Source organism: Hemibagrus wyckioides, linkage group LG05 (assembly GCF_019097595.1).
Source record: "Hemibagrus wyckioides isolate EC202008001 linkage group LG05, SWU_Hwy_1.0, whole genome shotgun sequence".
Lineage (NCBI taxonomy): Eukaryota > Metazoa > Chordata > Actinopteri > Siluriformes > Bagridae > Hemibagrus > Hemibagrus wyckioides.
Window position 1 is genome coordinate 343,809 of NC_080714.1, and position 24,496 is coordinate 368,304.

At 43.5% G+C, this 24,496-nt stretch overlaps 1 protein-coding gene across 4 annotated transcripts in view; it reads right to left on the reverse strand.

The window, feature by feature from the left end:
- The window catches only part of hmcn2 (hemicentin 2), a 52,022-nt gene that overhangs the window by 12,538 nt on the left and 14,988 nt on the right, over nucleotides 1-24,496 (reverse strand). For 2 of the 4 annotated variants that reach the window (XM_058390121.1, XM_058390125.1), the window contains exons 5-45: nucleotides 19,941-20,112; nucleotides 19,745-19,851; nucleotides 18,667-18,787; nucleotides 18,308-18,571; nucleotides 18,011-18,155; nucleotides 17,595-17,716; nucleotides 17,355-17,482; nucleotides 17,082-17,226; nucleotides 16,794-16,906; nucleotides 16,323-16,464; nucleotides 16,066-16,225; nucleotides 14,232-14,359; nucleotides 13,881-14,042; nucleotides 13,546-13,659; nucleotides 13,212-13,408; nucleotides 12,920-13,001; nucleotides 12,656-12,787; nucleotides 12,105-12,221; nucleotides 11,778-11,928; nucleotides 11,579-11,703; nucleotides 11,101-11,284; nucleotides 9,417-9,514; nucleotides 8,942-9,223; nucleotides 8,604-8,797; nucleotides 8,064-8,145; nucleotides 7,848-7,984; nucleotides 7,609-7,750; nucleotides 7,095-7,236; nucleotides 6,861-6,988; nucleotides 6,588-6,738; nucleotides 6,362-6,483; nucleotides 6,060-6,224; nucleotides 5,716-5,823; nucleotides 5,311-5,445; nucleotides 5,065-5,199; nucleotides 4,472-4,741; nucleotides 4,198-4,388; nucleotides 3,880-4,093; nucleotides 3,638-3,772; nucleotides 3,291-3,481; nucleotides 3,082-3,163 (exon numbers count right to left, since the gene is read on the reverse strand). In XM_058390121.1, the coding sequence (XP_058246104.1) occupies nucleotides 3,082-3,163; nucleotides 3,291-3,481; nucleotides 3,638-3,772; nucleotides 3,880-4,093; nucleotides 4,198-4,388; nucleotides 4,472-4,741; nucleotides 5,065-5,199; nucleotides 5,311-5,445; nucleotides 5,716-5,823; nucleotides 6,060-6,224; nucleotides 6,362-6,483; nucleotides 6,588-6,738; nucleotides 6,861-6,988; nucleotides 7,095-7,236; nucleotides 7,609-7,750; nucleotides 7,848-7,984; nucleotides 8,064-8,145; nucleotides 8,604-8,797; nucleotides 8,942-9,223; nucleotides 9,417-9,514; nucleotides 11,101-11,284; nucleotides 11,579-11,703; nucleotides 11,778-11,928; nucleotides 12,105-12,221; nucleotides 12,656-12,787; nucleotides 12,920-13,001; nucleotides 13,212-13,408; nucleotides 13,546-13,659; nucleotides 13,881-14,042; nucleotides 14,232-14,359; nucleotides 16,066-16,225; nucleotides 16,323-16,464; nucleotides 16,794-16,906; nucleotides 17,082-17,226; nucleotides 17,355-17,482; nucleotides 17,595-17,716; nucleotides 18,011-18,155; nucleotides 18,308-18,571; nucleotides 18,667-18,787; nucleotides 19,745-19,851; nucleotides 19,941-20,112 (6,115 nt within the window). Of the gene's footprint in view, nucleotides 1-3,081; nucleotides 3,164-3,290; nucleotides 3,482-3,637; nucleotides 3,773-3,879; nucleotides 4,094-4,197; nucleotides 4,389-4,471; nucleotides 4,742-5,064; nucleotides 5,200-5,310; nucleotides 5,446-5,715; nucleotides 5,824-6,059; nucleotides 6,225-6,361; nucleotides 6,484-6,587; nucleotides 6,739-6,860; nucleotides 6,989-7,094; nucleotides 7,237-7,608; nucleotides 7,751-7,847; nucleotides 7,985-8,063; nucleotides 8,146-8,603; nucleotides 8,798-8,941; nucleotides 9,224-9,416; nucleotides 9,515-11,100; nucleotides 11,285-11,578; nucleotides 11,704-11,777; nucleotides 11,929-12,104; nucleotides 12,222-12,655; nucleotides 12,788-12,919; nucleotides 13,002-13,211; nucleotides 13,409-13,545; nucleotides 13,660-13,880; nucleotides 14,043-14,231; nucleotides 14,360-16,065; nucleotides 16,226-16,322; nucleotides 16,465-16,793; nucleotides 16,907-17,081; nucleotides 17,227-17,354; nucleotides 17,483-17,594; nucleotides 17,717-18,010; nucleotides 18,156-18,307; nucleotides 18,572-18,666; nucleotides 18,788-19,744; nucleotides 19,852-19,940; nucleotides 20,113-24,496 lie in introns of those variants that run through there. The other 2 variants (XM_058390122.1, XM_058390123.1) reach the window with 2 other exon arrangements.

A 24,496-nucleotide genomic window follows, 5' to 3' on the forward strand; every position in this document is an offset into this window, starting at 1 on the left:
ACAGATTAGACAGATTACAGATTAGACTGATATTATAGATTAGACTGATATTACAGATTAGACTGATATTATAGATTAGACTGATTACAGATTAGACTGATATTATAGATTAGACTGATATTACAGATTAGACTGATTACAGATTAAACTGATATTATAGATTAGACTGATATTACAGATTAGACTGAGATTATAGATTAGGGACTGATATTATAGATTAGACTGATATTATAGATTAGGGACTGATATTATAGATTAGACTGATATTACAGATTAGACTGAGATTACAGATTATACTCATATTATAGATTAGACTGATTACAGATTAGACTGATATTATAGATTAGACTGATTACAGATTAGACTGATATTATAGATTAGACTAATATTACAGATTAGACTGATTACAGATTAGACTGATATTACAGATTAGACTGATTACAGATTAGACTGATATTACAGATTAGACTGAGATTACAGATTAGACTGAGATTACAGATTAGACTGATTACAGATTAGGCTGATATTACAGATTAGACTGAGATTACAGATTAGGCTGAGATTACAGATTAGACTGAGATTACAGATTAGACTGATTACAGATTAGGCTGATATTACAGATTAGACTGAGATTACAGATTAGACTGATTACAGATTAGACTGATTACAGATTAGGCTGATATTACAGATTAGACTGAGATTACAGATTAGACTGAGATTACATATTAGGCTGAGATTACAGATTAGACTGAGATTACAGATTAGACTGATATTACAGATTAGGCTGATATTACAGATTAGACTGATTACAGATTAGACTGATATTACAGATTAGACTGAGATTACAGATTAGGCTGACATTACAGATTAGACTGAGATTACAGATTAGGCTGATATTACAGATTAGACTGATATTACAGATTAGACTGATTACAGATTAGGCTGATATTACAGATTAGACTGAGATTACAGATTAGACTGATTACAGATTAGGCTGAGATTACAGATTAGACTGATTACAGATTAGGCTGATATTACAGATTAGACTGATATTACAGATTAGACTGATTACAGATTAGACTGATATTACAGATTAGATTGAGATTACAGATTAGACTGAGATTACAGATTAGAATGATTACAGATTAGACTGATTACAGATTATACTGAGATTACAGATTAGACTGATTACAGATTAGGCTGAGATTACAGATTAGACTGATTACAGATTAGGCTGATATTACAGATTAGACTGAGATTACAGATTAGACTGATTACAGATTAGGCTGATATTACAGATTAGACTGAGATTACAGATTAGACTGAGATTACATATTAGGCTGAGGTTACAGATTAGACTGAGATTACAGATTAGACTGATTACAGATTAGGCTGATATTACAGATTAGACTGATTACAGATTAGACTGATATTACAGATTAGACTGAGATTACAGATTAGGCTGAGATTACAGATTAGACTGATTACAGATTAGGCTGACATTACAGATTAGACTGAGATTACAGATTAGACTGATTACAGATTAGGCTGAGATTACAGATTAGACTGATTACAGATTAGGCTGATATTACAGATTAGACTGAGATTACAGATTAGACTGATTACAGATTAGACTGAGATTACAGATTAGACTGATTACAGATTAGGCTGATATTACAGATTAGACTGATATTACAGATTAGACTGATTACAGATTAGACTGATATTACAGATTAGACTGAGATTACAGATTAGACTGAGATTACAGATTAGACTGATTACAGATTAGACTGATATTACAGATTAGACTGAGATTACAGATTAGACTGATTACAGATTAGGCTGAGATTACAGATTAGACTGATTACAGATTAGGCTGATATTACAGATTAGACTGAGATTACAGATTAGACTGATTACCGATTAGGCTGAGATTACAGATTAGACTGAGATTACAGATTAGACTGATTACAGATTAGGCTGAGATTACAGATTAGACTGATTACAGATTAGGCTGATATTACAGATTAGACTGAGATTACAGATTAGACTGATTACAGATTAGACTGAGATTACAGATTAGACTGATTACAGATTAGACTGAGATTACAGATTAGACTGATTACAGATTAGGCTGATATTACAGATTAGACTGAGATTACAGATTAGACTGAGATTACATATTAGGCTGAGATTACAGATTAGGCTGAGATTACAGATTAGACTGATTACAGATTAGACTGAGATTACAGATTAGACTGAGATTATAGATTAGACTGATATTACAGATTAGACTGAGATTACAGATTAGACTGATTACAGATTAGGCTGATATTACAGATTAGACTGAGATTACATATTAGGCTGAGATTACAGATTAGACTGAGATTACAGATTAGACTGATTACAGATTAGACTGAGATTACAGATTAGACTGATTACAGATTAGGCTGATATTACAGATTAGACTGAGATTACAGATTAGACTGATTACAGATTAGGCTGAGATTACAGATTAGACTGATTACAGATTAGGCTGAGATTACAGATTAGACTGATTACAGATTAGGCTGAGATTACAGATTAGACTGATTACAGATTAGGCTGATATTACAGATTAGGCTGAGTTTACAGATTAGACTGATTACAGATTAGACTGATATTACAGATTAGACTGAGATTACAGATTAGACTGAGATTACAGATTAGACTGAGATTACAGATTAGACTGATTACAGATTAGGCTGATATTACAGATTAGACTGAGATTACAGATTAGACTGATTACAGATTAGGCTGATATTACAGATTAGACTGAGATTACAGATTAGACTGATTACAGATTAGACTGAGATTACAGATTAGACTGATTACAGATTAGACTGAGATTACAGATTAGACTGATTACAGATTAGGCTGATATTACAGATTAGACTGATTACAGATTAGGCTGATATTACAGATTAGACTGATATTACAGATTAGACTGATTACAGATTAGGCTGATATTACAGATTAGACTGATTATTTAATGTAATAATTGTAAATAGCAGAGCGCAGTAATAATGATAAACATCTCACCCTGTACTTTCAGAGATATCGTCCTCTCTATAACTCCCACCTCATTTTCAGCAACACACCGATACTCTCCAGAATCCTTGCTCTGACACACACACACACACACACACACACACACAATCTCATTCCACAGTCCAGTGCAGCATTACTCAGATATGCCGGTGTGTGTTGTATATGTAAATACAGATACAGTGGAAATATGGGCTGGTTACCGCTGCGCTGTACAGAACAAGAGAGCCGTTATGGAGACGATGAAGATGCTCAGTGATCTGCAGCAGGTGGCCATCTTTAAACCAGTGCAACACTGGAGCTGGAGTTCCTTTAACAGGACAATCCAACACAACTACTGTACCATGAGAAACAAACTGATACACATGGGCACCTCCTCTCAGAACTGGAGGCTCTACAGAGAGAAAGAGAGAGAGAAAGAGAGAATGGTGAGATAGACAAAGAGAGATAGAACAAAAAACCAAGACAGTGAGCCAGAGAAAAAGAGAGAGATAAACAGAAACTGAGAAAACTGACCTGTATATAATACTGACCTGTATGTGAAACTCACCTGTGATGCGAATAAGTGCTAAAGCTTGGACTGAGCCAACACTGTTCTCTGCTGTACACACATACAACCCTGAGTCCTTCACTGTGACATTCTCAATCATCAGGAAACTCCGACCTGCTTCATCCACACTGAATCCTGACCGAGAGGAGCAGGGAAATCAGTGCTGGTGTGTGTGTGCTGATAGGTGTGTGTGTGTGTGTGTGCCTACAGAAGTGTATGTAACTGTAAACCCTGAGGCCTACCTGTATAGGGACGATTATTAACGTTCCAAGTGATAACAGGGGGCGGGGTAGAGTGGGCGTGGCAGGTGAGGGACAGGTCTTGCCCAGCCCTCAGTGTCATGTCACTCGGCAACTCTTTAAACTCTGGCCTCATGTTAACAGACAGCTGCACTTTGTGATGAGCAGAACCTGCTGCATTCACAGCCACACAGGTGAACATACCTGCATCAGAGGGCTGAAAAGGGGGGAGGGGCCTGAAGAGTTATAGCTCAGTATCATAGATTCCCTTAACAGTCAAACACTGTCTCTGTGTGTGTGCGTGTTTGTGTGTGTGCTGACCTGGGTTCTCTCAATGATTAGCTCTCCTGATCTCAGGACAGTAAATTTTCCCTGCAGGTTCTGGATAACATCTCCGTTTTTCTCCCAGTGAATTCTGGGATCTGGAACCCCTGCAGCTGAACAGGGCAGCAGTGTCTGGAAGCCCTGGATGACCGACACTTCCGACTGACCAACATGAATCATGGGCGGGACTTAAAAAGCCAAAACAGCAACATTTACTAACAAAATACCAATCATCTCAGCAGTTTTAAAGTGAAACACATTGTGTTCTAACCCTGCAGAATCAGCATGATGTCACGGCTCGCTCTCCCTGCACTGCTGAAGGCTGTACACGTGTAAACTCCGCCATGTTTCAGCTGTGCATTTTTGATGTGCAGTGTTCCATTGGTGAAGGTCCGTAGGTCAGATTCACCCCCCACAGAGCCACCCAATTTTTGCCACTGTAGCTCAGGCTTGGGCTGACCAGTCGCTGAACACGGCACACTGACAGACTGACCAACACTGAGTGTGTATGCATCATGAGGTACAGAAATGACAGGAGGAACTGCAAAGATACACAAAGGCACAAAAAATTACTCGCACACATTAATGCACAGTGAGACCTGTGAGAGGGGGAGGAGCCATGAACAGCCTTTTATACAAACCTTATATAAACACAAACTATTCAATTCAATTACATTCAGCAACACAACAGAACACACACTAAACAACACACACCAGTATACCCAATATAAGTCTACACAACACATACCAGAATACACACAACACAGCTCAGTTATACTATAATACACACTATGATAAAATGTGTCTTTGTACACAGTGTAAGTGCACTTTGTAGAAATGAGGTGTTTGCAGTAGATGATGTACCCTGCAGGATGAGCTCGGTTTTACCCTCCGTACTGCCTGCTGCATTTTGTGCCAGACAGGAGTATGTCCCCGCATCGCTCCGTGTAACCTGAGAAAGTCTCAGCGATCCATCAGACAGAACCACCAGGTGCTCCCCTGTGAGAAACATCAGCGACATAGAGAGCCTTTGCATAATTTCACCATAATAACAGGCTTTCTTTATCTGCTCAAAATATTAGCTCGTGATTGTAGTGATAGTCCACAGACCTGTTGCCATGGGAACACCCTCTTTAAGCCAGGTCACTGAAGGTTTGGGAAATCCATGAACATCACAGATCAGAAGAACTTCCTGATTCAGCAGAACTTTCACTTCTTTAACCATGTTCTTTATCTCAGGAGCCTCTGATTAACCAAAACACACACACACACACACACACACACATATGCAGCATCTGTAACATCTAATATTATGAATCATATTAAAATATAGTGTACAGCACTATCTATACATTTAAAATGCAAATACTGTGTGACTGGTGGTGTGAGCTAGGTTAGTCTGATTACTGTAGCATGAGGTAAAGTCTGATGACTGTAGTTTGTGGTAAAGTCTGATTATTGTAGTTTGTGGTAAAGTCTGATAGATGCAGTAAACGCATCCTCCTGGTGTGTTACCTTGTACAGACAAAGCGATGTGTTTTTGTGTGACTCCAGCTGGGTTTTGTGCTCTACAGGTGTATCTGCCAGCATGAGTCGGATTCACAGCCTGTATCTCTAACATGCCTATATTAAACACACAAACACACACACACAGTTTTTTTATGTTTCCTGTTGTTGGCCACACCCCCAGGCCACACCCCCACACCTTTCTGATCTTTGTTGATTTCATTTTTTTAATGATTTAAACAGGTTGTTCATTTCAGGGAGTTTTTCATTGCCAGTGTTTCCCCTGGCTTCATCATTAGGGATAAAATTAGCATTTAAATTTTACACTATGTATGTGTGTTTATATTGTGCACCTGAGGGTAGGGTCCTGTAACTGCCCCTCTTTGTGCCCAGGGCTGTCCCTCCTCTGCTCCAGCTGATGGATGGTGTCGGACGTCCGGTGACGTGACACGGTAACACCACTGACTCCATCTTATTGGCCGTAACACTGATGACATCATCATCAATGGATGGAGGAACTATGAGAGTAAGAATTCTGTAAGATACTGGAAGTGAAACTTACTAAACACGTCACTCAGTATCTTGACCAGTGTGTTGTATTACTGATTGCAGTGCAGTGTTTACAGAGGGATTATTTTCCAGAGGAGGTTTCTACCTTGAAGCATGACCTCTATGATCCTTCGCTCCTCTCCAACCTCATTGGTTACTGTGCACTCAAAATATCCTTCATCCTCAAGAGACGGAGAAATGATAAGCAGTGACCCTGAGGGCATCAACCTGAAAGAAATCACACACACTGAAATACGCTTCCTGCAGATGAAGTTATTTATGACCTAATTTTTTAATCAATGTGACTGCGGTGTGTGTGTAGTGTGTTTCACCTGTAAGCTCCAGAGTGTGTGTTCAGTGCTTGTCCATTCCTCTTCCAGCTCACTCGAGGAAGAGGTACACCTGAACTTTCACAGCCTAAAACAGCCCTCTGGCCCATCGTCATGGTTACATTAAAAGGGCCGGGGCTAATGGAGGGACCAACTGTGTGTAGAAAATATAGCAGTTAGTAAAGTACAGCATCTTACATACAACATAGACAAACTGTTCTGTGATTAACTGGTCTGTCCACACCCCCAGGAGTGTGTGTGTGTGTGTGTGTGCACCATAGACTCGGAGCTCCATGCTGCGCTGGTCTGACCCCACCTTGTTAGACACGCTGCAGTAATAACGGCCTGCGTCAGTGAGCTGCACTGATTGGATACGCAGTGATCCGTCCGGCAGTGAAACAAACCTGCAGGTCATTTTTAAAACAGGTCACTTAAAACTTTCCCCTGTTTCCTCACTCATAAAGGGAAGTGTTGAATTAAAAAATGACATTATCAATTTGTTTCATTTACCTTTTGTCAAACAGAACTGGTACTCCATTTTTCCTCCACAACACAGAGGGGGTGGAGTCTCCCTCCACCTCACAAGGTAGCACCACTATCTGACTGGCATGTGCAGTGACCAGTGAACTGCCTTCTTTAATAACAGGGGGCACTGTGGAAGGATCCACAATTTACATTCAACAGAATGTGACAGGAGTGTTACGACATCAAGTATGAGAGCTAATCATTTTCAATAAATAATATATTCTGTTAGAGTTAGCGTAGCGGTTCACTACAGTAACTTACAGAGCCTGGACATCATGATGTGAGTAAAGGTTTGATCCCTGAACCATTGTTGAACTCTATTATGTAATGAATTTAGTATAAAAATGTGTTTTTCCCCTTTAATCTTGCAGTAACTGTAAGTACATTTAGTAATTAAATGTAAAAGTTTATTATTTTATTTTATTTAACTGCCCATTACACTCACCAAGTGAAATAAATAACAGAATAAATGAGAGATGATGAGTCTTTATGAACTCACGGAGGATCTGTACATGAAACTGCAGACTGGAGCTGCCAGCCATGTTGGACACCACACAGCTGTAAAGTCCGCCGTCCTCTGTCCTCACATCTCCGATCTCTAAATACTGACCGGCAGCAATGCTCTGGATCCGACCTCCCAACTGACCAGACAGTGGGAGAAAGGCAGACAAAGATATGTATTTAGTAATGCACAAGGTTGAATGTAATTCTCTGTATGTATTTATTATCCGTCTGTACCTGCACTTTAATACCGTCTCTGTACCACTGAATCTCTGGAGGACGCTCGCTGTCTGACCGACACTCCAAGGTCATATGACCCTTCAAGGGCACAGACATAGTTGTGATTTCACTAGAACCCAGCAATGTTGGAGGAACTGGAAGAGGAAAAATGTAGGAAATAAAAACGACAGAAAGAGAACACAGGACAGACGAGTGCAACAGTGACACACTCACCCTGAACGTGCACCCAGAGACTCCGCCCATCTTCTCCTGCTGGGTTACTGACAAGACACGTGTACACACCTGCATCCTCCATCTAACACACACACACACACAGCAGCACATGTAAAGCACATGAAAAGAAAGCAAAGATACCTTTAAAAATAATAAAATTAAACATTCACTATAAAAATATCAGTAAAAAACAATAACAAACTAAAAACAGTTAGCATTGACCGTGATAAACCTCTTCTTCTTTAAAATATCAGTACATACATACAGTCTCATACAAACATTTTTACATTTTAATGTTTTAGTTTTAAAAGTTTGGAAATCTAAAGTGTTTTTTTCTAATTCAATACTGCAGACGATGAAGTATATATAATATAATATATAATATAATATATATAATAATCATCTAAGACAAACTTTGCGTTTATGAAAATCAGGATAGAAAAGACTTTTGCACAGTGTTGTTTATTCACATCATGTTTATAATATTTAACTGCTGAATAACTTTATGAGAACTGTATGAGAATGTGTCTTTATGAGGACCTGAATGTTTCTGATAGTGAGAATCTGTCCATCTCTGTGTAGAACAACTCTGCTGTCCTCTAGTGGATGTCCATCCTTCATCCAGCTTACAGTGGGCGGAGGAAATCCATCAGCAATACACTCTAACTCCAAAACACCGTCCACCACCACCACAAGCTCCTCTCTTCCTGGAGAGCTGGATATCTTAGGAGGCTCTGAGTGAAACAGACACTTACAGATATTCACATTTATTCAGCACTGAGGACATGAGGAGGAGTAATACACTAAACCTCGTAATCTTCAGACGGTGATATAATGTCCAATCAATTAGAATATCTTCTTATCATTGTCACTCCTACCTAACACAGTGAGGTTGAAGGTCTTGGTGCTGGTTCCAGCCTTGTTCTTTGCAATGCAACTGTAAAGTCCAGCATCCTCAAGTCGGACATCCAGGATCTGGACATGAGTTTCTCCTCCATCATGTAGCAGCATGTTCTGGTGGAATGAGAGAGGCTCACTGTCCTTCAACCAAGTGAGGGTCGGAGGAGGAACACCATGAGCCTCACACACCAGAGTGACCACAGAGCCTTGAACTATCACAATGTGCTCCAGTGGTTCCGTGTGGTCCACCATGACAGGGGCTGAGGAACAGCAGAACACAGATATACAGATGATTAAAGTGAGGCAGGAGGATTAATGAGCATGAAGCTAAAAGAAAAGAACTTTGAACAGAAGCTGAGAGAACAATGACACACACTCAGTAACTCTCCTCTTAACGTCACTGTTACAGAACAAACTGCCTTAAAGTCAGAGATGGAGATCCATCTGCTTTACCTTCAACCTGCAGGTGGAACCTCTGTTCTGCAAATCCTGCTTCACTGCGAGTCACACAGGTGTAAAGTCCAGAGTCAGAGAGCTGCACTGGAGAGATCCTGCATACACACACACACACACACACACCATGCAATGGTGATTTCCTCATCTCACACAATTTACTGAAACAAAAGCCAACAACAGTGGAGGGTATACCACAACAAAAAATCTCAATGTCTCAATAATCTGTCATGTGCCCTTGACCATCAATTACAGCTTGACCACGACGTCTCATGCTGTTCACGAGTCGACTTATTGTCTGCTGAGGCATGGCATTCCACTCTTCTTGAAGGGCGGCCCTCAGGTCATTGAGGTTCTGGGGTGCAGGGTTACGTGCCTCTACACGGCGACTCGGCTGATCCCAGAGGTTTTCTATGGGATTCAGGTCAGGAGAAAGTGCAGGTCACTCCATTTGAGGTACCCCAGCCTCCAGCAGCCATTCCCTAATGATGCGACCTCGATGAGCTGGAGCATTGTCGTCCATGAAGATGAAATTAGGCCTGTGTTGTTCATGCAGGGGCACAATGACTGGATTAATGATGTTATTCAGGTAGTATTGGCTTGTCACTGTACCATTCACAAGATGTAGGTCAGTTCTGTATTGAGTGGACACACCTGCCCAGACTGTAACACCACCACAACAGTGGCTGATGCATAGCGCTCTCCTTGACGTCTCCAACATCGTTGGGTCCATCATTTCTGCTCAACGTGAATCGACTTTCATCAGAGAACAGCACTGAAGCCCACCGGTCCCTCGTCCAGCGTAAATGCTCCCTGGCCCGACGCCTGTGCCTGGTGGTGTGGTCAGGTACCCTTGCAGGTCGTCTAGCACGCAGACCACACTGATGTAAACGGTTTCGAATGTTCTGACGTGACACTTGGGTTCTTCTCACCTCCCTTAAATGTGCCTGGAGTTGAGTGGCGTTCATCATCCGGTTCCGCAGGGCACTGTTCACAATGAAGCGGTCATCAACGTGGGATGTGGCCAAAGGACGTCCACTTCTATGCCTTTCTGTGACTCTTCCAGTCTCTCTGTATCTCTGTCCCAACCTGCTGATGACACTCTGTGACACTCTAAGCTCAGTGGCCACTTCCCTCTGAGAACATCCTGTTTGAAGCCTCACAATGGTGAGGTTCTGTTGATCAGTTGTTAGGTGTGGTCTTGGTCTCATGATGTCAAAATGTGAACAGCATGATGAAGAGGACTGTTTAAATACCAATTCTAATGGAACCAGAAAATTTATTGGTGGATTCATGGATCAAACACCAGTTGTGAATTTTGCCGTTAAGCTCCTTGTTAGAGAACAGCAAGTTCTGCAGAAAGTACTGAAACACTGAACAGTTGGACATGTGCATTCAGAAGTGTAGAGAAGGTTGAATTAAGTTCACCTGGAAAGGTTATAGTGCATTTTAGGTGCATCCTGAAATTTCACCTGAAAGCCCAATATCCTTAACTTTTTGTGAGTAGTGTGTATATATATATATATATATATGTGTGTGTGTGTGTGTGTGTGTGTGTATTTATCACAGACAGGAAGGTGGGCCCTGTGTCAGCATATCTCATTGGGGACTGTGTGTGTGTGTGTGTGTGTGTGTGCGTGCGTGCTGATCTGACCTGAGGAGTGTGTGTGTGTGTTGTGCTGACCTGAGGAGTGTGTGTTTTGAGCGCAGGTGTACTCGGGGTGTGAGCTGCACTGGAAGTCCGTCTTTCAGCCAGGTGACCTGAGGAGGAGGAACGCCCACCGCGTCACACTCCAGAGACACACCACTGTCCTGAACTGCCTGGACCTCCAGCTGAACATCAGAGTGTTTCAGTATGGAGGGAGGGACTAAAGACACAGACACTGGCATTATTAAATATTAATAATAAATAATCATTAATGATAATTATAAGAAAAAGAATAAGAAGAGGGAATATTGATTAATAACACTCATTTATATTTAATGTAATTAAATAGTGTGGGAGTTGGTGTGTGTGGTGTATGTGGTAATGATGTGGTGTGTATTGGTGTGTGTAGTGTGTGTTGGTGTGTGTTGGTGTGTGTGGTGTGTGTTGGTGTGTGTTAGTGTGTTTGGATTTGTGTTAGTGTGTGTTGGTGTGTGTGTGAATGAAACACACTAACCCAACACTAACACAGTGTAGATTTTGCTTTCCTGTCCAGCGGGGCTGACGGCTAAACACCTGTATGTTCCAGAATCTTCCTTTCTCACACTCTGGAGTGTTAATGTGCGCCCATGTGCAGAGACACTGTAACACACACACACACACTATGTTAAACACCGGAGACTGACACTGTAATAAACACTACTGCAGATACTTACTGCACATGCTCAGTGGTGTCTAGTTTCACACCATTTCTCATCCAGGTGAGCTGTGGAGTGGGCATGCCCTCTGCTCGACATGTTAACGTGAGCTCTGCCCCCACCAGGGCACTGACCTCAGAAGGACCTGTATTCAAGATGGTGGGAGGCACTGACACAAAAAGAGAGAGAGACAAATGAAGTACAATCCCAGAGAGAAGAGAAGAGACTGAAAGAAGAGGAAAGAAGAGGAGAGATGGAGAGAAGAAGAGAGGCTGAGAGATGATGAGAGACTAAGAGATGATGAGAGATGGAGAGACAAGAGGAGGAGTGTAGTGGTGTAGTTACCCTGGATGGTGAGTGTGTAGTTTTTGTGTGTTTCTCCTTCACTGTTGTGGGCAATGCAGGTGTAAACACCACTGTGTGAAAGTTCCAGTGGACCTAAAGACAACACACTACCACTACCTACACACACACACACACACACACACAGTTGCTCACGTACAGCATTGCGTAAAAGTCAGACATCCTATTGTTTAGTATAATTTTATATATTTATTTCATGACTCCTTGAGTCAAAACTTTTAAACACTTCTTTTCTAAAAAATAATAATAATAATAAAATGTTAACTTTTTTTTCTTAATCTCCTATCTGGTGTCAGTCTGTGCTCATGAGCCTCAGAGTGATGAGTTAAATCCTTCCTGCAGCTCAGACCAGTCTGATCATTCTCCTCTGGTCTCTCTCATCAACAAGTCAAACAAATGAGTATGTGCTGCCGCATGATTGGCTGATTAATTAATTGCATACATGTGCAGGTGTTACTGTTAAAGTGTATGGTGAGTGTATACTATAAAGTGTAAAACACACACACACAGTGATGATGAATTTGTTTACTGACCAAAAGCCAAGCCATCTTTTAGCCAGCGCACGTCTGGAGCAGGAATTCCACTTGCCTCACACACCAGAGTGATGTGAGAACCCAGAGTGTGTGTGAGGCTCTCATGAACTGCTCCGTGAATTACAATAGGTTCTGTAACTCAAATCACATCACACACACAGACATACACACATGCACAGAGTAAAACAGCTAATACACACAGTACCACACATCCTCAAACACAAATACTGATGAAATGTGAACATGAAAATGTTCCGATCTCACCGTGAGTGGTCAGTGAGAACGTTCTTTCCTGCTGACCTGCAGGGTTAGAGACCTTACAAGTATAAATACCTCCATCAGACACCTTCAGGTCAGAAAACACACACACACACACACACACACAGGTAATTAATGCTCTGAACATAGTAATTGTTGGTGTTCATGCTGTATGTGCAGACTGTAATTCAAACTGTATGTGTGTGTGTGTGTGATAAACACAGCTGCTGGCTGATTAGTGATTGGTCAGTAATTGGTCAGTGATTGGTCTATGATTTGGTAGTAATCATACTCTCACCTGCATGCTGTTTATGGTCAGTTTCTGACCAGTAAGCTGCAGGGATCTCCCAGAGTTCAGCTTCCAGCCATTTCTGTACCATGTGACCTCTGGCTCAGGAACTCCTCGAGCCTCACAGTTCAGTGTAACAGATGACCCTATTCGAGGTGTCATGACCTCTGATCCCGAGTGGGGCAGTGGGAGTAGAATGGGTGGGGCTACAGCAGGTGAAACCATTGACAAAAGAGTAAGAGAGATGATAAAAATATAATGAATATATTAATAATGTTCATGTGAAATGTTGAGTGTATAAAATATAGAAAATAAACACAATAAACAAATAAGATTTACATACAATAAACATTCAGCATGATGCTCTTCTGGTTCTGTCCTGCTGAGGTGGTCACTGTGCAGACATACTGTCCTGCATCCTGCTGCTGTACTCTGGAAATTTGCAGCATCTTCCCACCTTTAGATCAGGAAATGACATCACAGTGTTAACACAATCATGCCAATGACATAGCGGTGGTGACGACATACTGAGTACTGACACTGTCCTGTGATTAGTAAAGTAGTACTGAGGTGTTCACTGGACATCAGCAGCACTTCTGAGTCGCTGTGATAAAGACGTCTGCTATGTGCTGTAAATATAAATGTCATGATGGAGATGATTATCTTCCTGCATGTTACCTGACAGGATCTGAACACCAGAACCAAACAGCAGCAGTTGTCCATCTTTCATCCAAATGATTTCAGGAGTCAGGTGAGTTTGAACATCACATGTAAGAGAGACCATGTGACCTTCCACGGTACTCATTTCCTCTTCCTGCTGACCCACAATCCTCAGGGGAACTGCAGAAAGAGCAGAGCAGTATAGCTGGGACAACCAAAACTTAAGTGAACTAACCCTGGACATGTCTTCGTTATTGGACATACAGAATGTAGAGTGTGTTAATGACCAGGGACATGTGTTAATTACTGTCTACATATAAAGTGTAGGTCAGGGCGGATGTGTGGAGTGATGGTCAGTGCATTAATTACCCTGGACATGTAAACTGTAGCTCAGTGTGTTAACTCCAACTGGGTTCTCAGCAGTGCAGGTATAAATGTCACTGTCCGCCAGCTGAACATTCCCGATCTTCAAAGAGCCAGACGGCAAAACTGTGACCCTGTACACACATACACCAACACACACACACACACAAGTAGTTCTTATGTTAGAATCATTCAGTAAGGCCTAGCTGGTGTTCAGCTCTCTACAGAATGAACCACATGAGGTGTAGAGTGTATCAGTTGTAGAGTATAGGGTATAGAACATAATGTGGAAGGGGTTGGGTATAGGATTTGGGGTATAGGGGTATATGGTTGTAGAGTTTAAGATGTAAAGTATAGGGTGTAAGGTAACAGGGTGCAGAATATAGAGTATACATTATAGGATTTAGGGTATAGACGGTGGGGTGTAGGGTACAGGCTACAGAGTGTATGTAATAATGTTTAGGGTATAGGGAGTAGGGTGTGAGGTATAGGGTGTAAGTTATAGGGTGTATTGTGTACAGTTCAGGGTCTGAGTTATAGGGTGCACAGTGTGGGGTATGTGGTATAGGTTATGGGGTGTAGGGTGTACAGTCTAAGATATATACACAGGGTATAGAATTAGGGCTTCAAGATAACAGTCTGTGTAGAGGCGACTTGGCAAACTTCAGTAAAAAGCATCTTTGTTTATTTATTATGCATTAAAGTTAGATATATACAGCAAGCAAAATCTACTTTATGCTTAGTTAACCAAACACCAGTGGAACTACCCAGAATCTGCACTTGGCTACAAACACATAGAGATGAGCTCTCCCCAGGCTTTCTCTCAATTCAACTCAATTTTCCAACCAACATCTTTGCTCAATGACCAAGAAAATGGACAAATTCAGAATGCAGTCACCTCACACATGAACAGCTGTTGTATACAAATAAAGGAGACCTGGCTAGATGAAAATATCCCCCACACTGCTATCAAACAAACAGGCATGCACAGACAGATCCAAGGACTCCAGTAACCAAGGTAGGAGGAATATGCATCTATATCAACAAAGGCTGATTAATGGCTAAAGTTATCATTGGAAAGCATTGCTCCTTATATTTAGCATACCTCATACTGAAGTGCAGACCCTTTCTTCTACCAACTTTCATTAAAATTCTCATTGCTCTGGCTGCATAGGTACCTGCAGAAGGAGAACGTAGCAGGAGAAGCTGAATGGTTGAGTCTGATTAAATAAAGTTCAGGAGCAGTTTCCATCATCTGTTTTGTTGATAAGAGTCTTAGCAGAAATCACTTTCTACAAGAATTTGGATGGGAGATCGCAGTAAGAGATTGAAGTCTGTTTGTAAGACCAGACTAGAAGAGACTAAGGAGCGTGTCCATTCTTTCTATAAGTCTCCTTGGGGACCAGGAGATCCTGTTAGATGACAATGCTGAGAAGGTTGATTGGTGAGATAACTGCAAGTGCATAGAATTCAAATTAAAATAAATCCAAATGAGGTGATGAGATGAGACATGGGGAGATGTGTGAAGCACGATATCTGAGAGAACAGCAGACCTGCATCTCCACCCTGTTTCTCCTGGTGTGTGAGAAAAAGCATTAGCAGAGCACAGAGCAGCCTGTGTAGCCTTGTTCTGTGGAGATATCCAGGTCTCACAGTTAGTGCCAGAAATTCAAGAGAGTAATGGAAAGCTTGAAATGAGATGAAATCAGCTTTCTTTACAGCAGACTGCAGAATACGACAGAATCAACAATACTAGAATCCAGATTCACTTAAAGCCAAGTAGACAGTACACAAACACAGAGAATCAGGATTAGTAGAGAATAAACAGATTGAGTCCTACCGGGCAGTGATTGGTGGAAGGAACTGCCCGTTACGGCTCCAGGACACAGTAGGGGTGGGACTTCCCTCAACCTCACATGGCAGGATGACCTCTGCCCCCTCCTCCGCTGTTCTGTTAGTGACCTCAGTGTGCTCATGTGCTCTGCGGATAAGGGGCTTTGCTGGAATCAAAAATAAATGGTCAACTATTTGTTTTTCTGTCTATCTCTCTCTTCCTGTCTATCTCTCTCTCACTGTCTTTCTTTCAGCACATCTTACAGTGGACAGTGAGAGTGACATCTCTGTGTGTTTCTCCAACTGGACTGCTCGCTGTGCAGATGTAACGTCCTGAATCTGCTGCAGTCAAGCTGAAGATCAACAAACTCCCATCAGGCTGTGGCGGAGAGACAGGCTTATCACCCTGAGAGAGAGAGAGAGAGAGAGAGAGAGAGAGAGAGAGATTATTTTAACACGCCATATTTGCCCTCCACTCTGTATGTTCTCCCTACACTGTCAGCTCAACCTTATTCAGCATTTATATAAACAATATGCCAAGCGTTCTGGAAAGATCATCAGTCCCAGGTCTCAGCGTGGCTCCTGCTGTCCTGCTGTCTCCCACTCAACAAGACCTGTGTACTGCATGGGCTCTGGCAATAAACTGCAAAAAGACTAAAATCCTGACTTGATGATGAGGATGACAAGTGTGTTAAGTGGTCAGTGTGTTAGGTGTGTGTGTTTTGATTCTGTTACCTTGGTCCAGGTTATGGAAGGTTTTGGGTTTCCAGCTGCTTCACATGGCAGAGAAACACTCACTCCTTCAGCAGCATCATAATGAGAAGCAGCAGCTGAGATCACAGGTGGAACTACAAAGAAGAACCTCATCAGAACCTATATTCGAACCCAGAACCCATATCAGAATCCATATCAGAACATAAACCAGAGCTCAGAAACCATACCAAAACCCCAGATCTCTAAATGTGAAACATGCTGATTTTTAAAAACTTTTTATTGTTCCTCAGTGTGCATCGTGTTCCTCACTGTGGATCTGCAGGGTGACTGTTATGTTCGCTGATCCGGCCATGTTCACTGCAGTGCACTGGTAATTCCCAGCATTCTCTGGGGCAGCTCTCTTCATGTGCAGACTGCCATCACTCCTGACTGAGATTAAGTAATTGCTCTGGACCTACAGGGTGAAAAAAACACAGAACCCATCAACATGTTTCCACCGAAACTACACACACCCTAACCCCACCCCCCACCCTGCCACACACACCAGCAGGATGTGCTCAGAGTGTTAGAATTTTCTCCTACCTTTTGTCCATTACGAGTCCAGATGATCTCAGGAAGCGGCGCTCCGTCCACCAGCACACATGGCAGAGTGATGGGTTCACCGACTACTGCTATAACCTCTGATAGACTGTGATCTAACATAGGGGATGCTTTTTCAACGATTTTACACACACACACACATTATAGGCATAGTTAGCATTATAGTGTCATAGGGAGAGAGAGAGAGAGAGAGAGAGAGAGAGAAACAGAGAGATCACCGACCTATAACAGTGAAGCGTGTGTGAGCTCGTCCTACTCCTGCAGTGCTCTGAGCCATACACTCGTACATTCCCTCATCTCTTGCAGAAACCTGAAGAATTTCCCATGATGCATTAGCTGAAGACCTACAATTACACAGAGAACAGACAATCATTTTAACACACACCAGTAAGGACACACAGGTGAAGAGTAGGAGTGTGTGAGATTTCTGGCCTTTCTTAATGTTAACTCCATCTTATTCAGTTTCTTATAAACTCTGTACTTTACTTTATAAATGTGTTATAATGCACCAGTGAACTCTCGCTCAGAAATTCTGTATTTATTTGTAAAAAGAGAAATTATTTTAGGACCTTTCAGATATATGTTTACAGAAGAGGCATGAGACCACAACATGTGTGTGTGTGTGTGTATTCTCTCACTGGTAGCTGTTCTGCTGTCCCAGCATCTCTCCATCCTTCCTGAAGGTGAGTGTGAAGGGAAGGTCACTCTGTACACTGCACTCAATTAACACATTCTGCATTAACACACCGTGCTGGACAGAGGGCATCTCAACCACAGGAACGACTGCACAGGTAAAAAACAGCAGGAGAAAGAGACTTGAGAGAGTATGTTATGAAGACAGAGACATATCTGACTTATTAAACAAACTGAAGAAAAATAAAACACACCAGGGAAGGAGACAAAATATACAAGAGAAGGGAAGGGAAGGAAATCACCTGGAATAACGTTTGTGTATAAAACACTGGAGAGACGTTGGAAGGCAAATCCGCCTACATCTTTCCCCTTGACTTTAATGAAGAAACCTTCAGATGGAGTTTGCATCTCCGGCACACTCCACACCCCACTCACACCTCTGTCTACAGGAACAGGAAGTGAAACTCTCTGCAGATCCTCACCACGCTTTGAGACTAAAACCAGACTACTGACCACACCAGGAGGACTCAGACCTGAACACTTCAACAGTACATGCACAGGAAGACCTGAGGATCCAAACACACACACATACACACACACACACAGTGTTGGAAAAGACACACACCACAGAGTGAGCTTATTCTTTCTGATGACCTTTCACCTTTGATGGGTCGTTCTTTGGTCCTGCTGAACTCCGTGACAGCTGAAGTGGAGAAACCGGCTCTGAAGTCCAGGTTACTGACTCCAGTTACTCTGAGTGTATGTCGCCCACTACACACTACCTACACAAACATAACACACCTTACAGACACGTGTGTATGAAGATTTTCTGTAATCCAGGAATTTCTCTGTGTGTAATAGTGTGTAGCTTTCTGTTTTCTCCCTACGACTCTCAGAGACGAACAGATGCCTCACTGAAATAAACCATGCTTGACCAGAGCGGCAGCAGGGTTTATCTTCATAAATAATAAAGTTTACAAATCACTGAGAATTTACAGCCTTGTTTTAATTGTTGGATAAACCTGTTGGATAAATTTAGGACCAAGCAGAAGTTTACAGTTTGACTGAACCTCAGAGTCCAGTCCCTGCTCCAGCATGACCATGTCCCTGTGCACTGAGCAGCTCCATGAGGACATGGTGTGGGGGTGAAGGTTGGAGTGAAGAACTGGAGTGTCCTGCACAGAGCCCTGAATCTGACTCAACCCCTCTGACCCCCACTGACCCCCAGACCTCCTCACTCTCACCAACACCAGAGTCTGATCTCACTAATTCTCCTGTAGCTGAATGATCACTAATCCCCACACACACACTCCAACATCTAGTGGAGAAACTTCCAGAAGCCTGGAGCTGATTTTAATTTCTAAAGGAAATAAATCTGGAATGCGATGTTCAACACACACGCACACACACGCGCACACACACATGCACACACACACACACACACACACACGCACACACACACACGCACACACACACACACACGTACACACACACACACGCACACACACACGCGCACACACACACGCACACACACACACACGCGCACACACACACGCACACACACCCACACACACACGCACACACACACACACACACACGCACACACACACATGTGCACACACACACACCTGGGTTTGTCAGGGAGCTCATTAGAATATTATAATGCTGGAATATTGAACACTGACACACGATGAGATGCATTTGATGCTAATCATGAACGATATATTAAAATGATAGACCTTCAGTGTCCAGAGTCCAGGATGAGGGTTCTTCAGGTTGACCACTAGCACAGAGTTTGGGATGTTCAGCAGCTCTCTCAGTCCCTGTTTCTCACCAACAGTTCGACCTTAAACACCAACATTAAATCACTGACCCGCACACACACACACACACACACACACACTGTTAATCAGGGCTATACATGAGGTCAGTTACCAAGCGGATCTCTGAGCTCGATGCGAGGTGTTGGACCACTCAGCGACACGGTCACCTCCTTAAGGCTGGGGTCAAAGGGCAACTCCCACTGTGCCTCCTGACCAAGCTCATGGTCTGAAGAGAGCAAATGAACCTTCATGGCCTGTACGGTCTCCTCAACCCATTTCAGAACCTGAAAAAAACAAGAAAGTAACACAAGCCACCTCACTGTGCTGTAATACAGCTCTTTAATTTCACTAACAAACTGAGATGGACATTAAACGTCCAGCGCTGTGGTCAGAGAGAATGTGGGCGTTAATACAAACATTCAGAACTCAGGATTATCTGCAGAGTTTGTTCCACACACTCCTACACACTCCAACACTCCTGGACACTCTTACACACTCCAACACTCCTGGACACTCCTACACACTCCAACACTCCTGGACACTCCTACACACTCCAACACTCCTGGACACTCTTACACACTCCAACACTCCTGGACACTCCTACACACTCCAACACTCCTGGACACTCTTACACACTCCAACACTCCTGGACACTCCTACACACTCCAACACTCCTGGACACTCTTACACACTCCAACACTCCTGGACACTCCTACACACTCCAACACTCCTGGACACTCTTACACACTCCAACACTCCTGGACATTCCTACACACTCCAACACTCCTGGACACTCCTACAAACTCCAACACTCCTGGACACTCTTACACACTCCAACACTCCTGTGCACTCTAACACTCCAACACTCCTGGACACTCCTACACACTCCAACACTCCTGGACACTCTTACACAATCCAACACTCCTGGACACTCCTACACACTCCAACACTCCTGGACACTCCTACACACTCCAACACTCCTGGACACTCCTACACACTCCAACACTCCTGTGCACTCTAACACTCTCCAACACTCCTGGACACTCCTACACACTCCAACACTCCTGGACACTCTTACACAATCCAACACTCCTGGACACTCCTACAAACTCCAACACTCCTGGACACTCTTACACACTCCAACACTCCTGTGCACTCTTATACACTCCAACACTCCTGGACACTCCTACACACTCCAACACTCCTGTGCACTCTTACACACTCCAACACTCCTGTGCACTCTTACACACTCCAACACTCCTGGACACTCTTACACACTCCAACACTCCTGTACACTCTTACACACTCTCTCCAACACTCCTGGACACTCCTACACACTCCAACACTCCTGTACACTCTTACACACTCCAACACTCCTGGACACTCCTACACACTCCAACACTCCTGTACACTCTTATACACTCCAACACTCCTGGACACTCCTACACACTCCAACACTCCTGTACACTCTTATACACTCCAACACTCCTGTGCACTCGTATACACTCCAACACTCCTGGACACTCTTACACACTCCAACACTCCTGTACACTCCTACACACTCCAACACTCCTGGACACTCTTATACACTCCAACACTCCTGGACACTCCTACACACTCCAACACTCCTGTACACTCCTACACACTCCAACACTCCTGTACACTCTTATACACTCCAACACTCCTGGACACTCCTACACACTCCAACACTCCTGTGCACTCTTACACACTCCAACACTCCTGGACACTCTTACACACTCCAACACTCCTGTACACTCCTACACACTCCAACACTCCTGGACACTCTTACACACTCCAACACTCCTGGACACTCCTACACACTCCAAAACTCCTGTACACTCCTACACACTCCAACACTCCTGTACACTCTTATACACTCCAACACTCCTGGACACTCCTACACACTCCAACACTCCTGTGCACTCTTACACACTCCAACACTCCTGTACACTCTTACACACTCCAACACTCCTGTACACTCTTACACACTCTCTCCAACACTCCTGGACACTCCTACACACTCCAACACTCCTGTACACTCTTACACACTCCAACACTCCTGTACACTCTTACACACTCCTGGACACTCTTACACACTCCAACACTCCTGTACACTCTTACACATTCCAACACTCCTGGACACTCTTACACACTCCTGGACACTCTTACACACTCCAACACTCCTGTGCACTCTAACACTCTCCAACACTCCTGGACACTCCTACACACTCCAACACTCCTGTGCACTCTAACACTCTCCAACACTCCTGGACACTCCTACACACTCCAACACTCCTGGACACTCTTACACACTCCAACACTCCTGGACACTCTTACACACTCCAACACTCCTGGACACTCTTACACACTCCAACACTCCTGTACACTCTTACACACTCTCTCCAACACTCCTGGACACTCCTACACACTCCAACACTCCTGTGCACTCTTACACACTCCAACACTCCTGTACACTCTTACACACTCCAACACTCCTGGACACTCCTACACACTCCAACACTCCTGGACACTCCTACACACTCCAACACTCCTGTACACTCTTACACACTCTCTCCAACACTCCTGGACACTCCTACACACTCCAACACTCCTGTACACTCTTACACACTCCAACACTCCTGTACACTCTTACACACTCCTGGACACTCTTACACACTCCAACACTCCTGTACACTCTTACACATTCCAACACTCCTGTACACTCTTACACACTCCTGGACACTCTTACACACTCCAACACTCCTGTGCACTCTAACACTCTCCAACACTCCTGGACACTCCTACACACTCCAACACTCCTGTGCACTCTTACACACTCCAACACTCCTGTGCACTCTAACACTCTCCAACACTCCTGGACACTCCTACACACTCCAACACTCCTGGACACTCTTACACACTCCAACACTCCTGGACACTCTTACACACTCCAACACTCCTGGACACTCTTACACACTCCAACACTCCTGTACACTCTTACACACTCTCTCCAACACTCCTGGACACTCTTACACACTCCAACACTCCTGTACACTCTTACACACTCTCTCCAACACTCCTGGACACTCCTACACACTCCAACACTCCTGGACACTCTTACACACTCCAACACTCCTGGACACTCTTACACACTCCAACACTCCTGGACACTCTTACACACTCCAACACTCCTGGACACTCTTACACACTCCTGGACACTCTTACACACTCCAACACTCCTGTACACTCTTACACACTCCTGGACACTCTTACACACTCCAACACTCCTGGACACTCCTACACACTCCAACACTCCTGGACACTCTTACACACTCCAACACTCCTGTGCACTCCTACACACTCCAACACTCCTGTGCACTCTTACACACTCCAACACTCCTGGACACTCTTACACACTCCAACACTCCTGTACACTCTTACACACTCTCTCCAACACTCCTGGACACTCCTACACACTCCAACACTCCTGTACACTCTTATACACTCCAACACTCCTGGACACTCCTACACACTCCAACACTCCTGTACACTCTTATACACTCCAACACTCCTGTGCACTCGTATACACTCCAACACTCCTGTACACTCTTACACACTCCAACACTCCTGTACACTCTTACACACTCCAACACTCCTGGACACTCTTACACACTCCAACACTCCTGGACACTCTTACACACTCCAACACTCCTGGACACTCTTACACACTCCAACACTCCTGTACACTCTTACACACTCTCTCCAACACTCCTGGACACTCTTACACACTCCAACACTCCTGTACACTCTTACACACTCTCTCCAACACTCCTGGACACTCCTACACACTCCAACACTCCTGGACACTCTTACACACTCCAACACTCCTGGACACTCTTACACACTCCAACACTCCTGGACACTCTTACACACTCCAACACTCCTGGGCACTCTTACACACTCCTGGACACTCTTACACACTCCAACACTCCTGTACACTCTTACACACTCCTGGACACTCTTACACACTCCAACACTCCTGGACACTCCTACACACTCCAACACTCCTGGACACTCTTACACACTCCAACACTCCTGTGCACTCCTACACACTCCAACACTCCTGTGCACTCTTACACACTCCAACACTCCTGGACACTCTTACACACTCCAACACTCCTGTACACTCTTACACACTCTCTCCAACACTCCTGGACACTCTTACACACTCCAACACTCCTGGACACTCTTACACACTCCAACACTCCTGGACACTCTTACACACTCCAACACTCCTGGGCACTCTTACACACTCCTGGACACTCTTACACACTCCAACACTCCTGTACACTCTTACACACTCCTGGACACTCTTACACACTCCAACACTCCTGGACACTCCTACACACTCCAACACTCCTGGACACTCTTACACACTCCAACACTCCTGTGCACTCCTACACACTCCAACACTCCTGTGCACTCTTACACACTCCAACACTCCTGTACACTCTTACACACTCTCTCCAACACTCCTGGACACTCCTACACACTCCAACACTCCTGTACACTCTTATACACTCCAACACTCCTGGACACTCCTACACACTCCAACACTCCTGTACACTCCTACACACTCCAACACTC